At 39.9% G+C, this 25,406-nt stretch overlaps 1 protein-coding gene across 1 annotated transcript; it reads left to right on the forward strand.

Annotated features, from left to right (window-relative positions):
• Positions 1–732: 732 nt before the first annotated feature.
• LOC136319498 (low-density lipoprotein receptor class A domain-containing protein 1-like) lies at positions 733–24,629 on the forward strand. The gene is made up of 8 exons (XM_066252742.1): positions 733–741; positions 3,616–3,685; positions 4,305–4,386; positions 20,600–20,722; positions 21,940–22,083; positions 22,213–22,335; positions 23,290–23,414; positions 24,369–24,629. Exons 4-8 carry the CDS (start codon positions 20,704–20,706, stop codon positions 24,627–24,629), a joined length of 672 nt encoding a protein of 223 aa, XP_066108839.1. The 5' UTR covers positions 733–741; positions 3,616–3,685; positions 4,305–4,386; positions 20,600–20,703.
• Positions 24,630–25,406: the final 777 nt, after the last annotated feature.

Genomic DNA, 25,406 nt, shown 5'->3' on the forward strand with positions numbered 1-25,406 from the left:
CATCAGACAAAGATGATGGCAAGTTAATGGATGGGAGTTTTGACAGTGATGAGGAGTTGTATGCATTTTATAATGAATCAGACTTGAGTTCAATAACTTATATAATACATTCTTTTTCAAATTTCAGGCCCCAAAATTAATGTGTGTCATATACATGGGAGCATGTTACATGTAGAGAAATACGGTATATGACTCTCTGTCATACAATAAAATAAATATGTGACAAAGACTTTATTCAACTTATTAGTGTAAGATATAAAAACTGGCTCTAAGAAGCATTTGAGAAGCGGGGTACTTTTGGCAACCTTAAAATAAAATCACCGGGTTGTGCACCAATCTGGCTAATGTCCATCAGGTACATAAAGGGTTAACTGGGAGATCTTTTCAACAAGTCAGAAATTACCAGACAGAAATATCCAAATTAACATGAAACTTCAGTAAGTCTGAGACCTTTAGTAAATAGTAAATCAAATTAAATTTCTCAGAACCCTTGGGTAGCCTTCATATCATAGGACATCAAAAAGACACGTAGTCATGATCTTTTTTAATACTTCAGTGAAAGCTTGCCTGAGGTGAAGGTAATCTCCTTGTATCCATCCTTCTTTCAGCAGCTGGGAAGCAAACTAGGGGAGGTGTCCTCGTGTTGGTGACAACACTTTCCTTACATTACCCTCCTGACCAGATTACATAATTCACTCCACGGTGAAAAGAGCTGCGAACTGGAGATCTGAATGAAAAGGGGTAATGATTTTAATACTCTTGAACTTTAAAAATATGTTGCCAATAGCTTGAAAAATGTATATTTTTTTAAAAAGAATGTAATGAATGATGTTAACCATTAAATCATAAAGACTTTTTTTGATTTTGTAGCTTTGAATTTTATTTGAAATGATGGTAGCCTACTGAACTTTAGAAAACGTTCTGTGATTTCATTATTGTTCCTTTTTGTCTTTATACATACAAAAAGTTAAAAGCTCAAAGTTTTTTATTACAACAAACTTGCTATGTATACATACATTATAAATATTTAGATATTCTTTGCAATTTATATTATTGAATTTTTAAATTTCCAGTGGGTGACATTGAATATATTCATACTTGTTGAGCAAGTTTCTGTATGATAATCAATATGTTTACAGATCTCATAGTTGTAAAGTGAGTAAAAATAGCATAAAAAGCTCAACAGGAACTTTTCACTTTTTTTTTCTGTATTTTTCCAAAGTTAGAGGCTGGGAGGCAGTCAGACTCCTGCATGTGCCCAACTGGGATCCACCCGGCATGCTCACCAGGGGGCGCTGTTCTGCAGCAGCCGGAGACATTCTAACCCCTGAGGTGGAGGTCATGAAGCTATCCTCAGTGCCCGGGGCCAACTTTGCTCCAATGGAGCCCTGGCTGCAGGAGAAGAGCAAGATACAGAGCAGGGAGAGAGAGAAGGGTGGAGAAGCAGATGGGTGCTTCTCCTGTGTGCCCTGACCAGGGATGGAACCTGGGATTTGCACACGCGGGGCTGATGCTCTACCACTGAGCCAACCAGCCCGGGCAAGCTTTTCACATTTTTTATTGTTTAGAAAGTTTTACAGTATGTGTATATTGGTTTTTAAATAATAAAAAGATATAAAAAGGGACTGAGACATAATTAAAATTTTTTAGGTGAGAATTTTGAGAGAAAATACAATCATTTAAGAAAAGGAGTACAGCCTGACCAGGCAGTGGTACAGTGGATAGAGCATCGAACTGGATTGCAGAGGACTCAGGTTCAAAACCCCACGGTCGCTGGCTTGAGTGTGGGCTCATCTGGTTTGAGCAAGGCTCACCAGCTTGAGCCCAAGGCTTGAGCAAGGGGTCACTTGGTCTGCTGTAGCCCCCCCAGTCAAGGCACATATGAGAAAGCAATCAATGAACAACTAAGGTGCCGCAACAAAGAATTGATGCTTCTCATCTCTCTTCTTTCCTGTCTGTCTTTCCCTATCTGTTCCTGTCTCTGTCTCTCTCTGTCTCTGTCACACACATACACAAAAGAAAAGGGGTAAAGCCCAAAGAGATTTATGTAAATGTCCTTTGATTAAAGTAAATCTCAAAGGTTTAGTCTGAGTTTTGTTTAGATTTTTCTCCTCAGACAGTGAAGCCTTTTCTACGAGAGCGAGAGCGGTGTGGTACTTGCTGGTGCATAGGAACTATTGTATTTCCCCATGTAGAAGACGCTCCCATGTATAAGACACACCTTAATTTTGGGGCTTGAAATTTGAAAAAGAATGTATTACATAAAGTTATTGAACTCAAGTTTTATTTATCATAAAATTCATACAACTCCTCATCACTGTCAAAACTTCCATCCATTAGCTTGCTTTCATCTTTGTCTAATGACGAATCATTGTCTTTATATATTGCAGGGGTCGGGAACCTATGGCTCACGAGCCATATGTGGCTCTTTTGATGGCTGCATCTGGCTCGCAGACAAATCTTTAATTAAAAAAATAATAACATTAAAAATATAAAACATTCTTATGTATTACAATCCATTCATTTCCTACCGCTCATATTCATGGTTGCGGGTGGCTGGAGCCAATCACAGCTGTCCTCCAGGACAACACCAAATTTTTATTGGATAATGCGTAAGGTACACAGGTCGTTGTATGACTCTCATGGAATTACATTTTAAAATATGTGGCGTTTATGGTTCTCTCAGCCAAAAAGTTTCCCAAGACCTGATATATTGCCTCGTCCTCAGTTTCATATAGCATTTAAAATGCCATATCTCTACAACCAGTGTATAAAACGCACCCAGTTTTTAGACCCCAAATTTTTCAGAAACGGTGCATCTTATACATGGGGAAATATCGGTAAATCCTACGTTATCACCCTGCCAGTGACTGGGAATTTTACCAGTGGTGATTTTATGCTCAGTGGGTTGAAATCACAATCAGACATATAATTATTACCCAGGGAACAGACCTTGCTTGCTGAGTTCTCTCTGTGAAACAGAGTATAACCACTATAGATAGATAGATATCTTTGCCCCATAGTTTTCATTCACAAATTCAGTGAAACTGCTTTCTGTTAGACAGATTTGCTCCTGAGCTTAATGAGTCAGGGAAGCATCTTAAATTTTTATTTATTTCTGTTAATTTCCCTTCTCACATTCACTGAAAGTAGTCAGATATATTACATACCCCAAAATCAATTCTTGGAAAACATCATTAATATCTCTTCGGTGCTCAGTTGGTATTTTGTTCACCATCTCAGCTCTAAAAGGTTAAATGTTTGAGACAAGAAATTTCCCCTAATGGCCATTCAGTACTTTAACACATACATATTTATTGAGTCCATACTGTGCACTAGATTTGGGCTGGTCCCCAAGAATGCGGTGGAGACCCGCTCCGACCTGGTTCGCTGCCCTGCCTTGTCCTGCAGACCTCACAGGGTGAACTTGCCTCCAGCATGAGTCTGGCTTTGTGCAAAAAATCTCTGCCCTCTTCCCATACCTCCTGAGGGCAAGTATAAAATGTCATGTGCTAACTGAGGCATGTTTGTGCCTCTTAAATACCTATTACCGGACTTCTCATATGCGAATTATTCTGCCATGTTAAACATCAGTCCTCTTTATTGGCATAACAGAAACCTTTGTGTCCTGAGGGCAACCAGAGGGCTGAGAATCTTGGAGGGCGAAAGAAAGATCTACTCCAAGGTCAGTTGGTTCTCAGTCTAGTATGCACGATGTATCATAATTAATCAGCTGGAAAGGTTTAGAAAACACTGACGCCTGGGTCTCTCCCAGAGATAGTCTGATGTATTTGTCTGGGATGCCACATGGGAATGTGTAATAGCTTCGCAGATAATTCTCATGTACAGTAAAGGCTGCAAACCACTGCTCTAGGGGCAGTTAACTCCTGGCTGGTGGACCCAGTACATCACAAAGCACAGCCTAACATTCGCCTCTGACATTGCCACCTTATCTACAAGAGAACATTATGAAAGAACTTACTTTATCTTTTCTCTCTGACCTGTTGGTACCTGCTATGATCCTTTTGTAAAGATAAGCATGTTTCCTTTTAAGCTCATATGACAAAGAATTTCAAAATACTAATCTTACCTATTGTGAGTAATTCACCTTTTGTCACTCACTGAGATGTAAGTTGTGACTGAACGTCCTTTATTAAGCTGTTTCTGAAAGAGCCAGCTTGCAATGCCTCACAATTGTTTACTTTCCTTGCTTACCTTTTGGATAAAAAGGAGTCCTGGACATCCAGGACGACAGAGTGTACCAACCAATGCCAGAGAGATTTCTTGTTTTTCCTTTGTTTTAGAATTTCCTTTGGAAGCCAGTACTGACTGAAGCACTGCCCTCCAGGACCCATGCCAGCTCACAGAGTTCATCCACAAAGCCCGGTAACCCGTCCTGCACAATGCATGTCTGTTAGGAAACCTCTCCCCCCTCACTTGGCTGCCCTGGTGTTTGCCCTGCTACCAAGGAGACTGCCAACAAGAATGAGGTCAATTGAGTGTGCTCTTGTCTCAAAGGTCCCTCAGCTGCTTAAGGTTGTCGGTATATTTTTTATAGGATTTAAAAGAAATTATTGATTGATTTTGGAGAAAGAAGAAGAAGAGAGACAGACAGATAGAAACATCCATCTGTTTCTGTATATGTACTGACTGGGGATGGAATCCACTACTTTTGTTTGTATCTGGTCAATGTTCTAACCAACTGAGCTATCTGGCCAGGGCAGGTTGTTAGCATTTAAGGACGAGCCCATTCACCCAGCTGTGCCAGAGTTTGGCATCACTGCCCTCTCCCAAGAATAAATCACTCTCTCTGTTATTGAAGATCTTTCTTTAAAATATAATGTTATCTTTCCTATGCTGATGAGATGTCATAGGGCCCTCCTCAAGAGAGCATTGTGTCCCTAGTCAACTTTCACACAGTCTCCTACTTGGGAAGAAATGAAATATATCAACCACTGTTGTCTTTCCTGACCTGTGGTGGCACAGTGGATAAAATGTCAACCTGAGATGCTCAGGTCACCAGTTTGAAGCCTTAGGCTTGCCCAGTAAAGGCACATACGCAAAGCAAGTAAGAGTTGGTGCTTCCCATTCCTCCTCCTCACCTGGGCCTTTCTATCTTTCCTCTCTCTAAAATCAATAAATAAAATCTTAAAAAATAATAAGGTAAAATAAAAAAATAAAAATCACTGTCACCTTATGAGAAAGCCTAGCACAAATGTCAAGGCTTGTGCTAAATGCTGGAGTTGTAACCACCATGCCACAGGGATCTTGTCAGGGAGAGAATACGGTACAAATTAAGTAACCACAAAGTAATATGAGGTGATAGGTAATAAAAGTTAATGTTAAGGGATAGATAACAGAAGTTAATGTGCAAGGAATAAATTTGAGGAACAAAATTATTTCTGTGGCTCAAAAAAAGCCAAGGTCAAAATCCCCAATACCTTGGCATTAAAAAAAAAAGTATCTTTATTATTTTTCCTGAATATAAAAATAATATACATTTTTGTCTTATATCTGTTAGGATGCTTTCAGCTGTAAAATAAAACCCACTTAAGATAGCTTAAATAACTTCATGTGTTTGATAATAAAAGAGGATGTCCAAAGGTAGGTGGACTTCCAGGTTTGGTTGATGGCGCAGCTCAACAATGTTAAGTAAGATTCAGATTCCTTCCATCTCTGCATTCTCCTGGCCCCAGCTCTGCTTTATCCTAAGTCTGGTTCCCCTCAGGGTCATAGTGTGGCTTCCATGAACAGCAGGGGCCATAGACCTCTTTACTTCTGTCCATTCCAGGGAGTGAAAGAGGTGTCCCATACCCCTTCCAAAAGAATAAGGAAGAACTCCCACAAATCTCCCGGGAAACCTTTCATTTCATCTCATGTATTGCACTTGGGTCACATGCTCATTCCTGAACCAGTTATGGAGGTTGAGATCACCCCAGCACCCACCAGTCATGACCCTTTAGCTGAGGGCCAGCATCTTCTGTAGCACCTGGGCTGAACGGGGAAAAGCATTGGCATTTTGTTAAGAAGGAAAAAAAGAAACAAATTCAAAAGATATGAAAGTCACATTGGAGGGCCATGACCAGGCACCTTCACTAGATAAGCAAGAGAATGATATATAACTAAAAAGCTAATAGAAAAGATAAAATGGAATAATAAAAACTATATATTTGATTGATTCAAAGGAAGGCAGAACTAAAAGATGCAGAGAACAAGCTGATGACTGCCAGATTTTGGGGGGGGTGTTTGGTGGCTTGTAAAAAGGGTGAAGGGCTTGAGAAGTACAAATTAGTAGTTATAAAATAATCATGGGTATATAAAAGCACAGTATAGGGAATATAGTCAATAATATTGCAATAACTTTGTATGGTGCCAGGTGAGTACTTGTATGATCAGGGAGATGGCTTTGTAAATTATATAATTGTCTAACCACTTAGCTGTATACCTAAAACTTATAAAATAATATTGAATGTTATTGAATATTGAATAACATTATAATAGAAAAATGGAATAAAAAAGAAGGCAGGAGACAAAAAATATGGGGGGGGGGATGAGACAAAAATGAAAACAAAGAGCAAGATGGTAGACTAAAATCCAAGGTTAAATGTAGCTTTTTCAGATTGATTTCTTTCACTTAGTAATATACATTTAAGGTTCCTCTATGTTTTTTCATCACTTGATAGTTCTTTTTAGTGTTGAATAATATTTCATTGTCTGGGTTATTTATTCATTTACCTATTGAAAGACATCTTGGTTACTTCCAAATTTTGGCAATTGAGAATAGAGCTGCTACAAACATCCACATGTAAGTTTTTATGTGGACATAGTTTTCAATTCCTTTTGTTAAATGTCAAGGAGCACAATTGCTAGATCACATGCTAAGAGTATGCTGAGTTTCAGTTAAACTGTCTTCCAAAGTGGTTGTGCCATTTTGAGTTCCTACCAGTAACAAGTGGGAATTCCTGTTGTTCCACATCTTCACCAGCATTTGGTGCCATCAGTGTTTCAGATTTTAGCCATTTCATTGGTTGTGTAGCAATACCTTATTGTTGTTTTACTTTGCATTGCCCTGAAGATATCTTTTTACATGATTATTGCCATCTATGTATCATCTGTATATATACAACTATATATATATATTTTGCCTCATCTTTGGAGAGGTGTCTGATAAAGCCTTTGGCCCATTTTAATTAGGTTATTTGTTTTCTTTTTTGTTGGTTATTTCTTTTTGTTTGTTTGTTTTTAGGACTTAATTATATACTGTCTTTTCTTTTCTTTTTTTATTAATTTCAGGTGTATAGAATACTGGCTAGACAATCATATACTTTACAAAGTGTTCCCCCTAATATTTCTAGTACCTGCCTGGCACTATAGTTAGGGTGGTTTGTTTTCTTACTGTTGGGTTTTAAAAGGTAATAGTCCTATGTCATCTATGTCTTTTGCAAATACTTTCTTCCAGTCTGTGGCTTGTCTTTCACTATCTTGAAGGAATACTTTTTGTACTAAGGAATACTTATACACTAAGGCCTACTTTGCTGCAGGTATTTCCCAGTGTATAAATTAAAAATAATTCTGTTGAAAGAACTAGAACCCAATTCATTGACATAATAGAAGACATTTACTGGTTTACATGATTTGAAACATCCATAAGCAGTTGCAACTTTAAGTAAAGCCTGATTCAGCAGCTGAAAAAATGTTCAAGGATCACAATATTTTTATTTCTCTTTCTTCTCCCTTCGTCCACAGACTCCATCAACTCTAGACCTCACATGCCCACTCTATGCCTTCCAGGGAAAGAGAGATGGTGGTTCTTATCCAAATTCTGAGGCTACTCTCTTTCTCTTTCCCTCTGTCCCGCCCTCTCTCCCTCCCTTTTCCTCTCCTTTCCTCTTCCTCCTTTTCACTAGGTTTTGCTCCCATCCTTAATTCAATTAGTTGGTTCAACTTGGGAGTATATAGTGATTAGTCTAAGTTCGTTAGGCTCTACACCCACTCAAAGTATACAGATAAAATAAGGAGTAGAAAATTCCTGTCAAAGGAATTTTCAGCCTATAGAATGTCAGCCTATATAAATAACTTGAAGAGAAAAGGGTTCTGGGCATCTATGACATACAAGCAGAATAATATAGCCACAGAGTCCCTGATTGTTTTATCAAGTCTAACTTTCTTTAAGCCTTGCACTTACAGACTCAGTTCTAGCAAATGAAATTCTATACCTTGAAAAAGCAAGCCTTACTAGTTACAGATAATGGAGAAAAGAGTTACTGATGCCAGTACAAAAGATGAAATGCTAAGCAATAATTTTTAAAATATTTTATTTATTAATTTTAAGGAAAAGAGAGAGAGAAGAGAAAGAGAGAGAGAGAGAGAGAGAGAGAGAAAGGTGGGGGGGCAGGAAGCATCAGCTCCTAGGTAGTTACTTCTTGTATGTGACTTGACTGAACAAGCACAGGGTTTTGCACCAGTGAACTCAGCATTCCACCTCAGCATTCCAGGTCGATGCTTTATCCACTGTGCCACCACAGGTCAGACATACTAAGCAATAATTAAAAAAAATAATTTTAGATAAAATTTGGAGGCTGAAACATTTATAAGAATCATATTCTATTTTAGATTAAGTAACCACAAAAGTTTCCTTGTGAGGTTATCTATAAAAAGTTCTTTTCTGTGGTATGTGGCTGTCAAAGTTTAGTGTACTTTCCGAAAAACATAGCTTTTAATTGCTAAAACCCTTGCATGCTGACATGGATAACGATATTCACATGGAGATTTGTCACTTTAGAAGATTGAAACTGCCATTCAATTCTTCTTTGTCAAAAATAATCATCTTAGAACTAACTCCCTTTCTCTCATCTCTTTCTGTGCATAAAGGTAAGCAAATAGAAGACTGGTGAATTTATCTTAAACAAGGTGTTTCAGAAAGTTTATGCCAACAACCAGTTAGTCAATTGGCTTTTGGTTTTATGTTAATATTTTTAGAGTAGGCGTACATTATTTTTGTGCAGTGAAATTCAACAGTTTGCTGCTGCTCCCAAAACAATGTCTCAAATCCTCTCTCTCCCTATAAAGAAGACAAATAGTTCAGGTGCTTTCTTTCCTAGCTCCTTCATTTCTCAGCCCCGCTCCCCTTCCAGCCTCCTTTGCAGCTAGAGTGCAAGTTTGTGATGGAGGTTTCACCGGTCTGATGCTCCCACCCCAGATTTTTGAATTGGCAGCTCTTGACCCAAAGCGGTAAGACAGCGGCAACCGCAGCGATATTCAGTTTTGGGGAGCGGTAGGTACTGTGTAAGATGTGATAGCCATGTGTCACTGGCAAGGGTTGGGCTGTGACCCAGCAGCAGCCTGGTGTCCTTGTTCCTGACCTTTGTCCAGCCTGCTTCCCAAGACTTCCTGGTATTTCTTTTCTATTTAACCAGAGTTGGTTTCTGATGTTAAGAATTTTGGTAGTTACAAAGAAATAAGGAGAACGTTCCTCTCCCAGACTGTGTGTCCCACTTTGCCACATGAAAACAGGTCCTATAGCCCCGGTCATGCTTCATTTCCCATCCTCCCCTCTCCCCTCCCCTTTCTTCTCTTCTCTGCTCTCTCCAGGGCTCAGGTGTGATTCCATATCCCAGAAGACCCACCCAGCAGCCTGCGTCAGAGACATTCAACTCTCCACCCCTCACTACTTCAACCTCCCCCACAAACCTTCCCTGGGAGGAGCCACACAACTCAGCTCCTCTAAGCAGACAAGTCTGGTTTGTGTGGCTAGGATACCTCTGTGCCTATGTCAGAGCCCCCTGCATGCTGACAAGTTAGTTACTTTGGGAAATTAATTGTCCTTTTTCTAGAAAGATCTTTCTACATTGTCTTTAGCAGGACTAAATTATTCCTGTTGAGCCTGACATCTGCTTCCTAAGGGTTTGAACTTGCTAATTTCCTTCTCTCCTCCCTATCTATCTTTCACAAGCATTCCCTGAGCACCTCCTAGGAATGAGACAAAATGAGGGCACTCAACTCAGCCTCCCTCAGAGAAGTCTCACTTCGTGCTAGGATGTTCTGTAACTCAAAACAAAGCACTGAGCATCAGTGTAGTCAAGGCTGTTTCTCTTCTTTTAGGTGGCAGAAGTCTCTTCCCTTTCCCGTGCAAGGGAAATGCCTTCGGGCCAGGATCATAAAAAAGGTGACATTTCTACTTTTTCAAAAATAAATAAATAAATAAATAAATCAGAATAAAAAGTTTTTGCTCAGCAAGAGAAACTGATATCAAAATAAACAGACAGCCAACTAAATGGGAAATGATATTTTCAAACAACAGCTCAGATAAGGGCCTAATATCCAAAATTTACAAAGAACTCATAAAACTCAACAACAAACAAACAAACAATCCAATAAAAAAATGGGAAGAGGACATGAACAGACACTTCTCCCAGGAAGAGATACAAATGGCCAACAGATATATGAAAAGATGCTCAGCTTCATTAGTTATTAGAGAAATGCAAATCAAAACTACAATGAGATACCACCTCACCCCTGTTAGATTAGCTATTATCAACAAGACGGGTAACAGCAAATGTTGGAGAGGCTGTGGAGAAAAAGGAACCCTCATTCACTGTTGGTGGGACTGTAAAGTAGTACAACCATTATGGAGGAAAGTATGGTGGTTCCTCAAAAAACTGCAAATAGAACTACCTTATGACCCAGCAATCCCTCTACTGGGTATATACCCCAAAACCTCAGAAACATTGATACGTAAAGACACATGTAGCCCCATGTTCATTGCAGCACTGTTCACAGTGGCCAAGACATGGAAACAACCAAAAAGTCCTTCAATAGAAGACTGGATAAAGAAGATGTGGCACATATACACTATGGAATACTACTCAGTCATAAGAAATGATGACATCAGATCATTTACAGCAAAATGGTGGGATCTTGATAACATTATAAGGAGTGAAATAAGTAAATCAGAAAAAAACAAGAACTACATGATTCCATACATTGGTGGAACATAAAAACGAGACTAAGAGACATGGACAAGAGTGTGGTGGTTACCAGGGGTGGGGGGAGGGAGGACATGGGAGGGAGGGAGGGAGAGAGTTAGGGGGAGGAGGAGGGGCACAGAGAACTAGATAGAGGGTGGCGGAGGACAATCTGACTTTGGGCGAGGGGTATGCAACATAATTTAATGACAAAATAACCTAGACATGTTTTCTTTGAATATATGTACCCTGATTTATTAATGTCATCCCATTACCATTAATAAAAATATATAAATAAATAAATAAATAAATAAATGGAAAAAATTTTAACTAAAAGAATCTTCTAAATAAGAATCATGTTGCAGGACATCAGCCATGTGCCAGGAGTCACTCAGGAGTACTTTCTCTGTGTGTCAGTTGATGGCTACAAGTGACAGAAAATACCAATAATAAGAGTTTCCCAGACTTGGGCTCCTGGGAAGCTTTAACTAGAGGTTAGATGCAGGTAAATTCTGAGTGACAGCTGGTGAAGGTCAAATCAGCTACCTATATCACACTTAGACCTTCAGAGTTTCAAGGAACCAAAGAATATGCACAAGAACTGCTCAGTTACAGTCAGTGACAATCACTTTCAATAATCCACTTTCTCTTATTTTTGTCCTTTTTTATGCTCAATCTAATCAGCTTTCATAAATGTTAATATGCTTACATTGATATATATATAACATATACAGTATATACATATATAACAGTTTCATCATAAAAACATTTTAATAAAATTATGATATACATAAACATAGTCTCAAGTTAAAACAAATATGTAGCTGAATTGTTTAAAAATTTTGCCTAAGTTGTAAATACGCCAAACCATTCATAAAATAATAAGAGCCAGCAGTAATCTTCATTCCTGCTGAAGATGACTTTCCATGATGGTGACTGGAGGAGGGTTTTCACAAGCCACAGAACCTCAAGGGCCAGATTATCTGCATCTCCAGGTGCTGGAGTCACACTCACTTATAATACCTGTCAGAGATTCAGTCAGCACCTGGCAAGGGCTATTCCAAGTCATGTCCATTGAGAGGAAAAGGAGAAAGGGATTCCCAGGTGGCCAACCCACAGAAGAGTTCAGGACAGCCTCTGCTTTCCCTTGCTTTGGGAAGATTGGGTCCACTCCCCATGGGGTCCCCAAGGCACAGGCTCTCCTCCGCCTCAAGAGGGCTCATTCTGGAGACAACCTGGGTTTGACGGGTTTGGCTTCCCAAAGTTCTGAGAAGGGTTCATGCTCCAGCTCAGAAGGTGCCACCCACCTGCCAGGTAAACGTGCACCTGGGAGACAGATGAGCCTATTATTGGGGTTGACTTCCCAGCCACCTGTGCACCGAACTGTGTCCACTCACTGAGCAGGACTTCAATGTCATCACCAGTGGCTTAAAGGGTAACAGTTTGTCATCATTTTTAAACCCTAAAAACGGGCTAAATTCTTTGCACTACACAGACTTAGATCCAATCCTTTGCTTTTGTTCCAAATTATTTTAAAAGCTAAAAAAATTAATTAAAAATGTTTATTACTTCTACTACAGTACTTGCCAAGACACTCTTTCCAAGTATTTTTAAATTTTTTTTATTGATTGATTTTAGTGAGAGAGAAAGGAAGAAAGAGATAGACAAACAGACAGAAACATGGACGTGACCAGGGATCGAACCAGCAACCTCTGTGCTTCAGGATGATGCTCTAACCAACTGAGCCATTCAGCCAGGGTCTTTAAGTATTTTTTATCAATGATTGTCATCATGCACTGTTATAAAGCTTTTAATAGTTACCAAAATGCTTTTCCCCATTGCCTTGGTTGGCCACCCAGTAGTCCCTTGGTGTTGAAAGGAATAGGGAATATAATCATTTGACAACCAAGGAAACCAAGACCCAAGGAGGCATAAGATTTGCTCAGCCAGTAAACAGTAAAGGAGTCAGGCCGCCCGTGCTTGTGTTCTGAACATGTTTAAAATAGGACCAACCAGAGGACTTACCTCATATTTTTCCAGGCTGAAATACTTTGTAACAAAAACTATTAAACCTATCTTATGAGGTCTTCTATTCATTTTTTTTATTTGAAAGAGAAGATGCTGACTGTACTTTTCTGTTATCTACACTTTGCAGAAGGAAAGAAACAGAAAAAAAGAAAGATTCTGAGGACTAACTTACATACTGACATAAGAGTGTTTCTCCTTCAGCAGATGAAAGGCAGGTAGCAAACACAGCTGGCCCGCACAGCTGTTACCGACTTTGTGTAATAGTGACATTTCATCAACATTGGTGTCAGCTAGGATCTAGCAAACCAAGTTATATTTTAAAGGCCCAGAGTCATTAAGGGCCTACCATGGAAAATTATGCAAAATGAAGGATTAGTCCCTAATTTTTATTTTATGCAAAGATACCCTGTTCCAACAATTCTAAAATGCACTCTTTATTTTCTCATTTTACCACTCTAAAATCAGCACGCATCTCTGAAGGCAGGGTCCTCAACCTCAAAAGTACCTGAGACTTGATGACATACATAATGGCTTGCTTGAAGAAAGATACAACTGCAAGAGTTGATTTTAAGTGGGGGATCAGACAATAATACTAAAACCTAGGTTATATTTTAATCTTAGCTTTAGAATTCGTCAGTAGCAAACCCATGAAGCCCTAGGTACCCCAATCTCAACCTCAATAAAAGCCGAACCCTAGGTCCCCAGAAACTTCCAGGTCTTTCTCTCTCTGCCCTCGTGACCTCGATTTGTGGCCCTGGGTGTGCCATGTAACCTCTAGGACTTGCTTGTGAGTAACATAATGTTTTCAACGTTCCCTGGTGGGTATATTTTGCAATCGTAATGAGAACCACAAGGGTATATGCAACCACAGCACTGGCTGAGGAAATGTCTGTGGGGGCTCCACAAGTAGTACCAGCCCACTTGGATGCCCCCAAGCGTTCTTACCTGAGAGCGTCACTTGTGCTAGGCTAAGACCAGACACGAAACAACTGTTATCTTAAACAGCTCAGACTATTATTCTGTGACCTTTTATAGTGTGTGGCATATAAAGAAAATTGCAAGTACATGCTTTGCAAGACTAGGCAGGTAATTTTTTCCTTTTTCTCCACTCCAACCTTCTGCCCATCTGACTTCACTGCATATTTATAAGTAGACAAATCAGTATGATAAAAATGTCCCTAAAAAAGGAAGCCAATCTTCAAAGAAGCTAATAATAAATGACCTATTTCGTGAAAAAAAAAAAAGTGGTTAAAAACAACTAAAATGTCAACTTTGTTTTGAAGAAGCCAGTTAAGCAATATAGATATAAAGAAGCTACACTTGGCTAACAAAACTATGAAGCCTATTACAGAAATGTTAATAAAACATCCTGGTGTTGAAAGCTTATTTTTGATGAGCTGGAAAAGCAAAGAAAAATAATCCTGAACCATTTTCCAGTTTAGAAAGATTTTGTTTATTCTTCTTTGCTAGAGCTGGAGCCAACAGTTCTAAAGGTTTGGATTAGCTCTTAATATTTCTAGTCATTTGAGTATTCAAATCAGTGGTGCATTTCTGGGAACAGGCTGTCTCACCACAGGCAGTGGGCGGAGGAACAAAGCTTCCCCACATGTCAGTCACAAGCCTTCTCTCTCCTTTCACCACTTTAACCAGTGGCCTTTAGTCAGAAACTGGCATAGGGAAGTCAATGACCCCAGGACATCAACACAGCAAGGTCACACACCTAGGCCAGTTCCATGTGTAAAATAAAGTTATTGGCCTAGATTAACATCTCAAAACTTTTCCCAAAGAGAGTCCCCTGATGCACACAGGAGCTAAGTGTGGAGTTATGATGAAAGAAATGTTGGGGCTGATATTGCTGGAGAAGAAAGAGGTGAGCAGTGAGATTGCCAGTGGGGGTGGGGGGAGGGCAGCTTCCTTTGATGCAGGTTCCTCAAACCCCAATACTTAATGAACCCTGACAGGATGGCTCAGTTGGTTAGAGCATTGTCCCACTACACAAAGGTTACAAGTTCCATCTCTGGTCAGGACACATACAGGAACAGATTGATATTTCTGTCTGTCTCTCTCACTTCCTCTCTCTCTCAAATAAATCAATCAATAAAAAAAATTTTAAAAGCTCAGTTGGGCCTGACCAGGCGGTGGCGCAGTGGATAGAGCATCGGACTGGGATGCGGAGAACCCAGGTTCAAGACCCCGAGGTCGCGCGAGCTCATCTGGCTTGAGCAAAAAGCTCACAAACTTGGACCCAAGGTTGCTGGCTCGAGTTGCTGAAGGCCTGTGGTCAAGGCACATATGAGAAAGCAATCAATGAACAACTAAGGTGTTGCAATGAGAAACTGATGATCGATGCTTCTCATCTCTCTCTCTCTCTGTCCCTCTCTCTGACTCTCTTTCTATCCCTGAAAAAAAAAAAAAAAAAAAAACTCAATTGGTTAGAACATCTTCCTAAAACACCAAGTTTGTGGACTTGATCCCTGGTTAGGGCACATGTGGGAAGCAACCAATGAGTGCACAACTAAGTAGAACAAGAAATGAATGCCTCTCTCTCTCTCTCTCTCTCTCTCTCTATCTCTCTAAAGTCAATCAATAAAAAAAAATCTTTAAAAAAACCAACAACAAAAGTAATTAATGAACCCCTTTACATTCTTGGACAATTATTGCAGGCCTCCTCACCATGTTACTATCATTTTAATTTTTATTATAATGTTATTTCAATATACACAACTATAAAATAATGTGTAAACTATGTTTATAGATTACTATATAACTGCAGAACAAAATTACAATCAAATACCATAAAGATAATAGAGTTGAAATTTGTGATGTTAATTTAATGTAATGGATAAATGGGTGGTATTATCTTTCAGAAACTAAATTGTCAACTTGAGGTTAATGGTAGAGAAATGTTAGTTCAGGTCTGGTCTTATATTTAGTCTGCTTCTCTATTGTAAGTTTGTAAATATACTTCAGAGAACATCTGTTTGCATGCAAACAGGAGTGTTAATACCGCCCAGCCTTGGCTTGCAGTTCGGGAGAAGCACACATTTCACTTAACTGACACCCCATAAGCAAGTAATGCAACTCTGGCCAGTTCTCTCTGCTATTTGAAGATACTAGTCTGTACTCAGCAGATACTAGTCTGCTGAGAACAGACTAGACCCATTTCAGAACAGAATCATTCTTCTAGTCATCCTTACTGCTAAAATTATTGTTGATGCAATGGTGAAAGTTAGTATTTTCAATGACTGAGACCATAGTGCACATCTACTGGAAATGTGTCATGGTTATGGGACATGCTTGCATTTAGTGTGTCCTGAGATAACTCAATTCTCCCACCACATTTCCATGTTCAGCCTCCTGAAAAATCTCTCAGGGATAGAGTACACTACAAAGTATCCTAGATTGCACTTGCTGTGAATTCCAGGATAAATTGAAGGGTTAGCACAAGGATTTTGATGATACATATACCACTACTTAACTGTGATCATCCAGATGGTTCAGGATGTGCTAAGAGTAACTGTTACAGGTTATCACGACAATAAAAACCAAAATTTAGATTCTCATAGAGAACTTGCAGATCCTTGAGAAACTGTCCAAGAACTCTGAGAAAGACTAGTTTAGCTAGGAAATATAAACTCCATTTGCTTTTAGGAGACTTGGGTCTAAGTCCGGCTCTGCCACTAAAGCTGTGGTTAGGCAAGTGTTCACATGTTTGCGCATCTGTTTCCTCATCTATATGTAAATGGTTCTACAAATCTCATTTACCTCACAAGCTCACTGTGAAAGTGAATGAGGCAGTGTATTTGAAGGTACTTAAACAATTCTACTGATTACAAATGGAAGACACAATCACAGTGGCAGGGGCAAGTGGCTGCATGACCTCCAAAAGGCTTTAACATGTCCTGGTCCACTGTTCCCTAAATAGCATAGGACAGACAGACCTGAGTCTCTTCTGGCCCTTCCAATTCCTCCTGTTTGACCACTCCTGAGCCAGCAAGGGTGGTAGTTATTGGTCAGTGGGTTGAAAGGATCCCGAGAAACTTAGAGCCCATTTGTTGCTCTCTGCTGCCCTCTTCAGTACAGAAATTGTCATTGAACGGGGTCTCAGAAGCAAGTGAGGAAATGTTATTGTTCAGGCCCAAGGCTTCCAGGCACCTCAGCTCAACTTTCCAGCCCTAAGGCCCTCCTCAGAATCCCACTACCCTGGGCTGGCCCTGCGCCATTGCAGACCCTTAGGCCTTCAGGCCTATGTAAGCCCCTCTGTTCATCAAGCAGTCTGCACAACCCCTTCCAACTCCCTTTTGGTTGTTATGGCTTAGATAAGACAGATTTTAGGGCCCAGAGACCCCGTAAAGTTTCCTTATGTCTGTTGACCTGAAGTGGAATAGTTTCTGATTACATATTAGCCACCGAGGTAATAAAGACATGTTTTGTTGTTCTACTTCCATTTAATGTCACAGGTCCTTTTTAATATCCAAAACTAGCCCTGGCCGGTTAGCTCAGTGGTAGAGCGTCAGCCTGGCGTGCAGGAGTCCCAGTTCAATTCCTGGCCAGGGCACACAGGGGAAGTGCCCATCTGCTTCTCCACCCCTCCCCCTCTCCTTCCTCCCTGTCTCTCTCTTCCCCTCCCGCAGCCAAGGCTCCATTGGAGCAAAGTTGGCCCGGGCGCTGAGGATGGCTCCATGGCCTCTGCCTCAGGCGCTAAAGTGGCTCTGGTTGCAACAGAGCACTGCCCCAGATGGGCAGAGCATCGCCCCCTGGTGGGCATGCCGGGTGGATCCTGGTAGGGCGCATGCGGGAGTCTGTCTGCCTCCCCGTTTCCAACTTCAGAAAAATACAAAAAAATAAAATAATAATATTCAAAACTATTTCAACCATTAGTGTTTGCATTAGCTTTTTGAACACCTTTAAGGGATGTCATATTAAATAAGCAGTAACTGTCCTGTCCAGATAGTTCACTTGGTTAGAGCATCATCCAGAAGCCCAGAGGTTGCCAGTTTGATCCCTGGTCAGGGCACATACAGGAGCAGATTGATATTGCTCTCTCTCTCTCTCTTCCTCTCTCTCTCCACCAATAAAATAAACATTAAAAAAAAAGCAGTAACTTCCTAAAATAGCTTCCTTTCCTGTGTTCCAATCACAGTCTCATTATCTTTTACACTAGAGAAATAATTTTTGAATGAGCCACACAGGGCACACAGAGGATCGGCAAGGTCAGGGAAGAAAATAGAGAACCTTTATTTTTATATAATATATTTAATTGTACTTTTCTTAAATTTTAATTTTGGACAATGTTTTACTATATATATACTGTAATATATTTATTAATGGACTAGTACAGGCATAGATTTATAAATAGTTACATATTATGAGGGAATGCTAATTTCATTTCACTAATTTATCTTGTTACTGAAGAAATACAGTCATAAAAGTCAAAAACCTCTCTTCTAGAAGAGATCTGTTACCAGAATAACTGAGTTTTTTAAAAAAATTATGTCCTAACCCCATTTCAGACTCAGTGAACCATATAGTCTTCAGGAGTAAAGCAGGAGCAGATTTTTAAAAAGCATACCTGGTAACTCTGATGCAACTCCTACCACCTGCAAAAAAAATCGCATTATTCAATGGACTGTAAGCTCACTGAGGGCAGACTATGTCTTTCTATCTTGCTCACCATTGTATCTACAGAGCCTAGTACACTACTTGATACAGATATTCCACAAATATTTGCTGAAAATAAATGAATGAACACATGACCCACAAACTGGAGACATTCACTGCTAATTCCCCCAGCCTTTGTTTTCATGGTTAATTTTCTTAAATGTCTATTTTATTAATTTGAGAGGGAGAGAGAAAGCAACAGGGCACATCTGTTCCTGTATGTGCCTGACCTGAGATTGAACCAGCAACCTCTGTGCTTTGAGATGACACTCCAACCAACTGAGCTATCAAGCCAGAGCTCATGCTTAATGTTTTTATATAATTGCTTTATATGTTCAAGAATCCATCTTATATAAAACTAAAATTCTTGATCATTTTAATAGATATGTATTTAATATTTAAACTGACTAAAGTGTTTTAGTACTATTTAGCATTTTCTATTGTATATTGCACTATGTAAAAAATCATTTTGTGGCCCTGGCCCTGTAGCTCCATTGGTTAGAGTGTCATTCTGAGGTTATGGGTTCAATCCCCAATCAGGGCACATACAAGAATCAACTAATGACAGCATGAATAAGTGGAACAACAAATCGATATTTTCTCTCTGTCTGCCTGTCTCTCTCCCAACCTCTTGCTCTAAAAATCAATATAAAAAATCATTCTGCATAGCCTGACCTGTGGTGGCGCAGTGGATAAAGCGTCAACTTGGAATGCTGAGGTTGCTGGTTCAAAATCCTGGGCTTGCCTGGTCAAGGCACATATGGGAGTTGATGCTTCCTGCTCCTCCCTCCCCCTTCTCTCTCTCTCTCTCTCTCTCTCATTCTCTTTCCCCTCTAAAAATTAATAAAAGTAAAAAAAAATTTAAAAAATCATTCTGCATAAAGCTTTCTTCTATACATCCAATTATATGCATAGAATAGAGTTCCTGATTAAGTATTTTGAGATCAAAGATTTAAAACATTTTAAAGGCTGTAGTTACTATGGCAAGGACAAATGAACATTGCCCCTAGGAGCAGGAGACTGGTTTAAGGAGCAAAGGCTTACAGGGGTTTTGTGATCGGTAGAATGAGATTCTTCAGGAGTGCTTTGGGTGTGGCAAAAAGACTTGCAGTGTCTGAGTTCTAGGCCCTGTTTCTCCTATTTATTGGCTGTGACACTTACTAACTTTTTTAATATTTATTCATTTTTTTAGAGAGGAGAAGAGAGAGAGAGAGAGAGAGAGAGAGAAGAGGGGGAGGACAGGAAACATCAACTCCCATATGTGCCTTGACCAGGCAAGCCTAGGGTTTCAAATTGGCGACCTCAGCGTTCTAGGTCGACACTTTATCCACTGCCCCACCACAGGTCAGGCCAACACTTACCTTTTTAAGCCTAAGTTTCTTCACCAATAATATGAAAACCAGATCTGAGGAAACCCTGGCATAGTAGACAGCCCTAGACAGGAAATTGGAAGGCTGGACTGCAGAGAGATAGTTCCACTTATATCAGCATAAACCTCAGAAGTCATGTCACCTCACTGACCCCGGTTTTGCATTTTATCGATTTATTTTTTTGTTTATTTTCTTGATGTTTAGTCCGAGAGGAAGAGAGAGAGAAAAACAGAAACATCGATCTGTATATGCCCAGACCAGGGATGAAACAGGCAACCTCTGTGCCTTAGGACAAGGCTCTAACTAATAGAGCTCTCCAGCCAAGGCTGTTTTTGCATTTTAAATCTTCATTTTCATAACTGGGGGAGCGTCACTCATTCATCATAAGGCTGGTTGCCCAGAAGATTGAATTAGAACCTATAGGCAGGAAAAGCAACACTATAATTCACAGCACATGTTTAAGGTCTTGTAATTTTGGCTTCTGCCTTTCACACTGAGATAACTAGAAACATCTGGCTACTTAACACTGAATCTATGAAAATATGTTCTCCTTTGTGTTGTGTTTTGCTGTGACAGAACAATGCTGGCCTCCCACCAAGTGGTGCATCTGGATTCCCTGCACGGCATTCCTTGTGCTCGGAGTTCTGGCTGCTGTGATCGGTCTTGGGATTACCTTTGGGATGCCTGGAAAACCTGCAAGTATGAGTCTCCTCCAGGTGTCAGATATGTCAATAATTCACGCAACCCATGAGAGTATCTCGATCCCCCACATTATTTCCGAAATGGGTGCGTCTTCTAATAGTGGGTGGTGGGCACATAGTATGTGCCCCTACTGCTATACACACTTCATGCAACTTTATTACATTCTTTTCAACAGTGTTACAAGGTGAGCTGCTGTTATTGCACGATGAACAGAGACTCAGGGAAGTTAGGGGACTTGCCCAAGATCATATAGCTGGTAAATCAACAAGCCAGGATTCCAATCCAGGTCTGCCTAACTCCAAAGCCTCTACAGGACATGGTTTCTACCTTCAAGGAGTTTCTGCTGTAATTAGGGAGAACAGGGAAACAGTGCTAAAGAATACAGAAAAGCATGTAATTCAGTATTAAATTAGGTTGGGTGGGCTGTTAAACATTATTAGTAAGTTGAGAAAAATCAGTCACAATCATAATGGTAAGCACCTCATGAATTGAGAAACTCTGGAGTCATCTTCCTCTTAATTTATCAACTTGATAACAACTATGAAAATTTCAAGATGCAAAATGTATCTTCACTATGCCCTCACCAGTGCTAAACCAGGTCTCTACAATATTTCCAACATGCTTCCCACTCTACACACCAAAACAGAATTTTCTGGAAATAAGTTATTTTAGGGGTAAACATTTTTATAGTACTTAAATGTTTTTAAAAAACATCATCTCATTATTTTGACAAACTCCCACTCATTTTTGAGTATGCAGATATATTGCATTTAAATAATGATCTCAATTTAACTTATAGTGTTCTCTAGAGATGGGTGTACCAAGATATCTTTGTTCCTAGTTCTAGCTAAGAAACTAATGGAGTGGGCTCCACGTGCCCAATCCACAGCAAAGCTGCCCCCAGAACCAGGGATTGCTCCCTCTCCCTTCCCGGCATTTCAATTCCTTCTCAGGCAGGAGTGAGTCTGCACTTGTTGGTCCAAATGCGAGTAGTATTGCAAGACATGCAAACAAAGTAGGTCCAGAGAGTTTTGGAGAAAAAGAAAATAAAGGAAAAAAAGAAGAAGAAATAACAGGGTAAAGAACAATGGTAAGAAGCAGAAGGGGGAAGGAGGAAGCAGACTGTTAATATTATCACATTATTATATAAGCTAGATGTTCAAGGTCGTGGATGCATACGTCAATATCCAGTACTTGTCTTATAAATCTTCCAGAGTGGCCATTTCGACAGTGTAGAACAGCTTCACAGCATGTTGGCTTCTTGTGTGAGGACCTCACAACTTGTTTGCCACCCTCCCTGCTCTGTAACGGCAAGCTGGACTGCAGCGGTGGCGAAGACGAGTCTGCTGCCTACTGTGGTGAGGGGGACAAATAATCAAAATGAAAGAATAGGCACCAGTAACTAATGAGTATAATTTAGAATTATCATTGAAACATTACCATGCATGAATGATTTCTATTAGAAATAATGCCTTTGTTTAATATAGCCCAGATGCCCAGCAGTCTCCCACAAAACTTGATATTCAAGTGTCCCAACCAGAAGACTTGGACATATGTGGACAAGGTGTGTGACATGAGAAACGACTGTGGTGATTGTGCAGATGAATCAGGTAAAAATAAAAATATGTAATTGATATTTTAATGGATACATAAACTAACCCATACTTTAAAAACTTTCTACGGATATTTACATTTACAATTAAGCAATTCCATTATTTCCAGTAGCTTACATATTTAAAGGAGGTGAGCTCTTTAGCCAAAAAGTAAAGCCAGATTTGCAAAGATTAACAAAGGAAATACTAATCCTGGTGGACAACTCTTGTCTGCGATCAAATTCCTTTTAGATTTCTTTGGAAATTTTGGTCAAGATTAAAGAAAAATCTATTGACTGCTTTGGCTCTCAAGAAGTATTTTTGTTTATTTCACTTTCTTTATTTTCTTGCTCCTCCTTCCCCTGGTCCTTCCGGCCTCCCAGTGTTCTCCGTGGTGGTTTAACACTGCCCAGCACCCTGCATGGCTCTGTAATCTGGCATGCTGGACTCTTCAAACCATGGCCATAAATACAGTTAGTCAGATATAAAATAATCTATCAGAAATATAGTACAACTACAGAAATCATTTCTGGCCTTTTGCCTGGCCATCACGGAAGGTAGAAAAGAAATGCTGCCTGGAAGTTGCATGTTATCTAACAATGTGTTGGCAACAAAAAGCTAAAAGCATAAACAAATCCCTTTCTTCTTGCTAGCTGCCAATTAGCAAATACTGATTCTCTTCCCTGCTTACTGAACATACAAATTCATATGGACCTTCCTTGTTTATGTAGCACGTCAGTGTGTATATGTGTAGGCTGATGGAGAGAGGTAGTACTCTTTTTGGATTTCAAAGTACAATTTTTCTTTTCACCCAAATGTGTAGAATATTTAATAAACATCTGCAATTTTCCCTTTGAACAGTTTTCACTTAACATTTTTAAGATCAAAGTGCCATTTCATTTCCAACAGCATCTTTTCCAATCCACCTTGATAATTTAAGTTATGCTTTTAAAAATAAATAAAATTGTCCAGTTTTACAGTGCCCAGAGTGTTCAGGCTGGAGATGTGATACTGTTTTCTTTGCTGACTGTGCCTGCATTCCCAGAACTCGCTGCAAAAATGGCATTCAAGACTGTGCTGATTGGAGTGATGAAAACGTATGTGAATAGAAGCATTTTCTAATTATTATATTGGGAAACATAATAACTGTTATTAGTTTCCTTCTGACTTTTCACCAAAAAGTTAACATATTTATATTTTGGGAGGGAACAATCTACTAAAGAATCCGGTGTTAAATAATGGAGAAAAATAATGATTAGTAGAAATCAGACCCAAACTTAGTGACCTTGAGCTCATTTCTAGACTTGTGTAGATTTCTGCCCTGTGCACACATTGTTATTATGGGGATATCACAAGTGTACTCTAGTTTATTTCAAAAAAATAAAGAGTATTAATCCTAAGAGTTCTCAGATCAAAATTGATGTCTATCTCTTTATTAGTGTACCCTGGTTCAGATCCAGCTGAAAGCTAGTTTGGCCTAGGGTTAGTCTTAGTTGTGGACAACAGCCAGCAAGTAGTGACAACAGCCAAAAGTTCAACGAGATCAGAACTATCTGCCTTTCTACCCTAACAGGGCCTGAAATTCTTTCTAGTAGGTCCTGAGGTCAAGAGCAGATCTGGATTTGAATATCATCCTACCACTTAAGGGGTTGTGTGACCTCACATGCGCAATATCACTGCTTGAGGATGGTTTCCTTGTCTATACAAAGTGGCTCTTTTGGGGGCATTGTTATGATAAGCAATGAGATACAATAGTCACAGCAATTGTAGGCAATTAAAGAAAGATTGTAAGGCCTGAGCAGGCAGTGGCACAGTGGATAGAGCATCGGACTGGGACACAGAGGACCCAGGGTTCGAAAGCCTGAGGTCACTGGCTTGAGCGCGAGCTCACCAGCTTGAGCACTGGGTCAGTTGCATGAGCGTGGGATCATAGACATGATGCCATGGTTGCTGGCTTGAGCCCAAGGGTCGCTGACTTAAAGCCTCAGGTCGCTGGCTTGAGCCCAGGGTTGCTGGCTTAATTAAGCAAGGGGTCATTCACTCTGCTGTAGCCCCCCAGTCAAGGCACATATGAGAAGGCAAACAATGAAGCACTAAGGAGCCGCAACGAAGAATTGATGCTTCTCATCTCTCTCCCTGTTTGTCCCTATCTGGCCTTCTATCACAAAAAAGAAAAAGATTGTAAAAATATGATAGATTGTATTGTTGAAAAAAACAACTGTGATCCGTTCTGGGGATTATACTTCCCCAATCCTTTTGGCCATCAAGACTTGACTATGCCTGACTTGCTTTGGCTGATGAAGTTTGGTTAATGATGTGCATTACGTCCAGCCCTAAGTGTGAAGAGCCAGCTAATTGTTTCCTTTTCCTTTCCTGAGGCTGCCAACATTGATTAGAGGCTGCTCTGAGGAAAGGTGGAGTCCAACCAGCCAAACCACTAACATCAAGTGTGACAAACCTTTGTAGCAACTAAACTTTTTAGTCATTTGTAACACAACCCTGCTTATCTAGATATTAAAGATATTACAAGAAAATTCTTTATTAATCCATAGCTACCAACACATATCAGATTATTTAAATGGACCAAAGAAATAACATTTTTAGAGGTTGTTGGAACAAAGTCTAAATACAGGCAAGAGAGGATTAACCTGAGCCAGCATCTGCTACAAGCAGCAAGTTTACCTAGCCTTTTTTCTATTTAGCCCCATTCCTCTGCAGATCCTGGGTGAAAAACTGGGTATTCACATGATGGAATTCTTCACATGCTCAAGTCAGCCTATCACTCACCTCAGTCTCTTGGGATGAGTTTATTAAATCTAATTGTTTCTCAACGCATGGCCAGTGGACCTGTAGCATCCGCATTACCTGGGAGCTTATCAGAAATGCAAATCTTCAGGCCCCACTCCAAACCCTCCCAATTCTTTGCCCTTTTACCCATTCCACATGCTTTGGTCAAACTCAAGTGACAACCGCTTTAAGAACCAGCACACAACCTATCATCTCACTGCCAGGAAGCTGAGTTCCCCGAAGGTTGCCCATTAGTCTGGGACCTGGAATGACTACATAGCAGAGCCCAACCTAACCCACAA

Source organism: Saccopteryx bilineata, chromosome 1, assembly GCF_036850765.1.
Source record: "Saccopteryx bilineata isolate mSacBil1 chromosome 1, mSacBil1_pri_phased_curated, whole genome shotgun sequence".
In the NCBI taxonomy this organism is placed as follows: Eukaryota; Metazoa; Chordata; class Mammalia; order Chiroptera; family Emballonuridae; genus Saccopteryx; species Saccopteryx bilineata.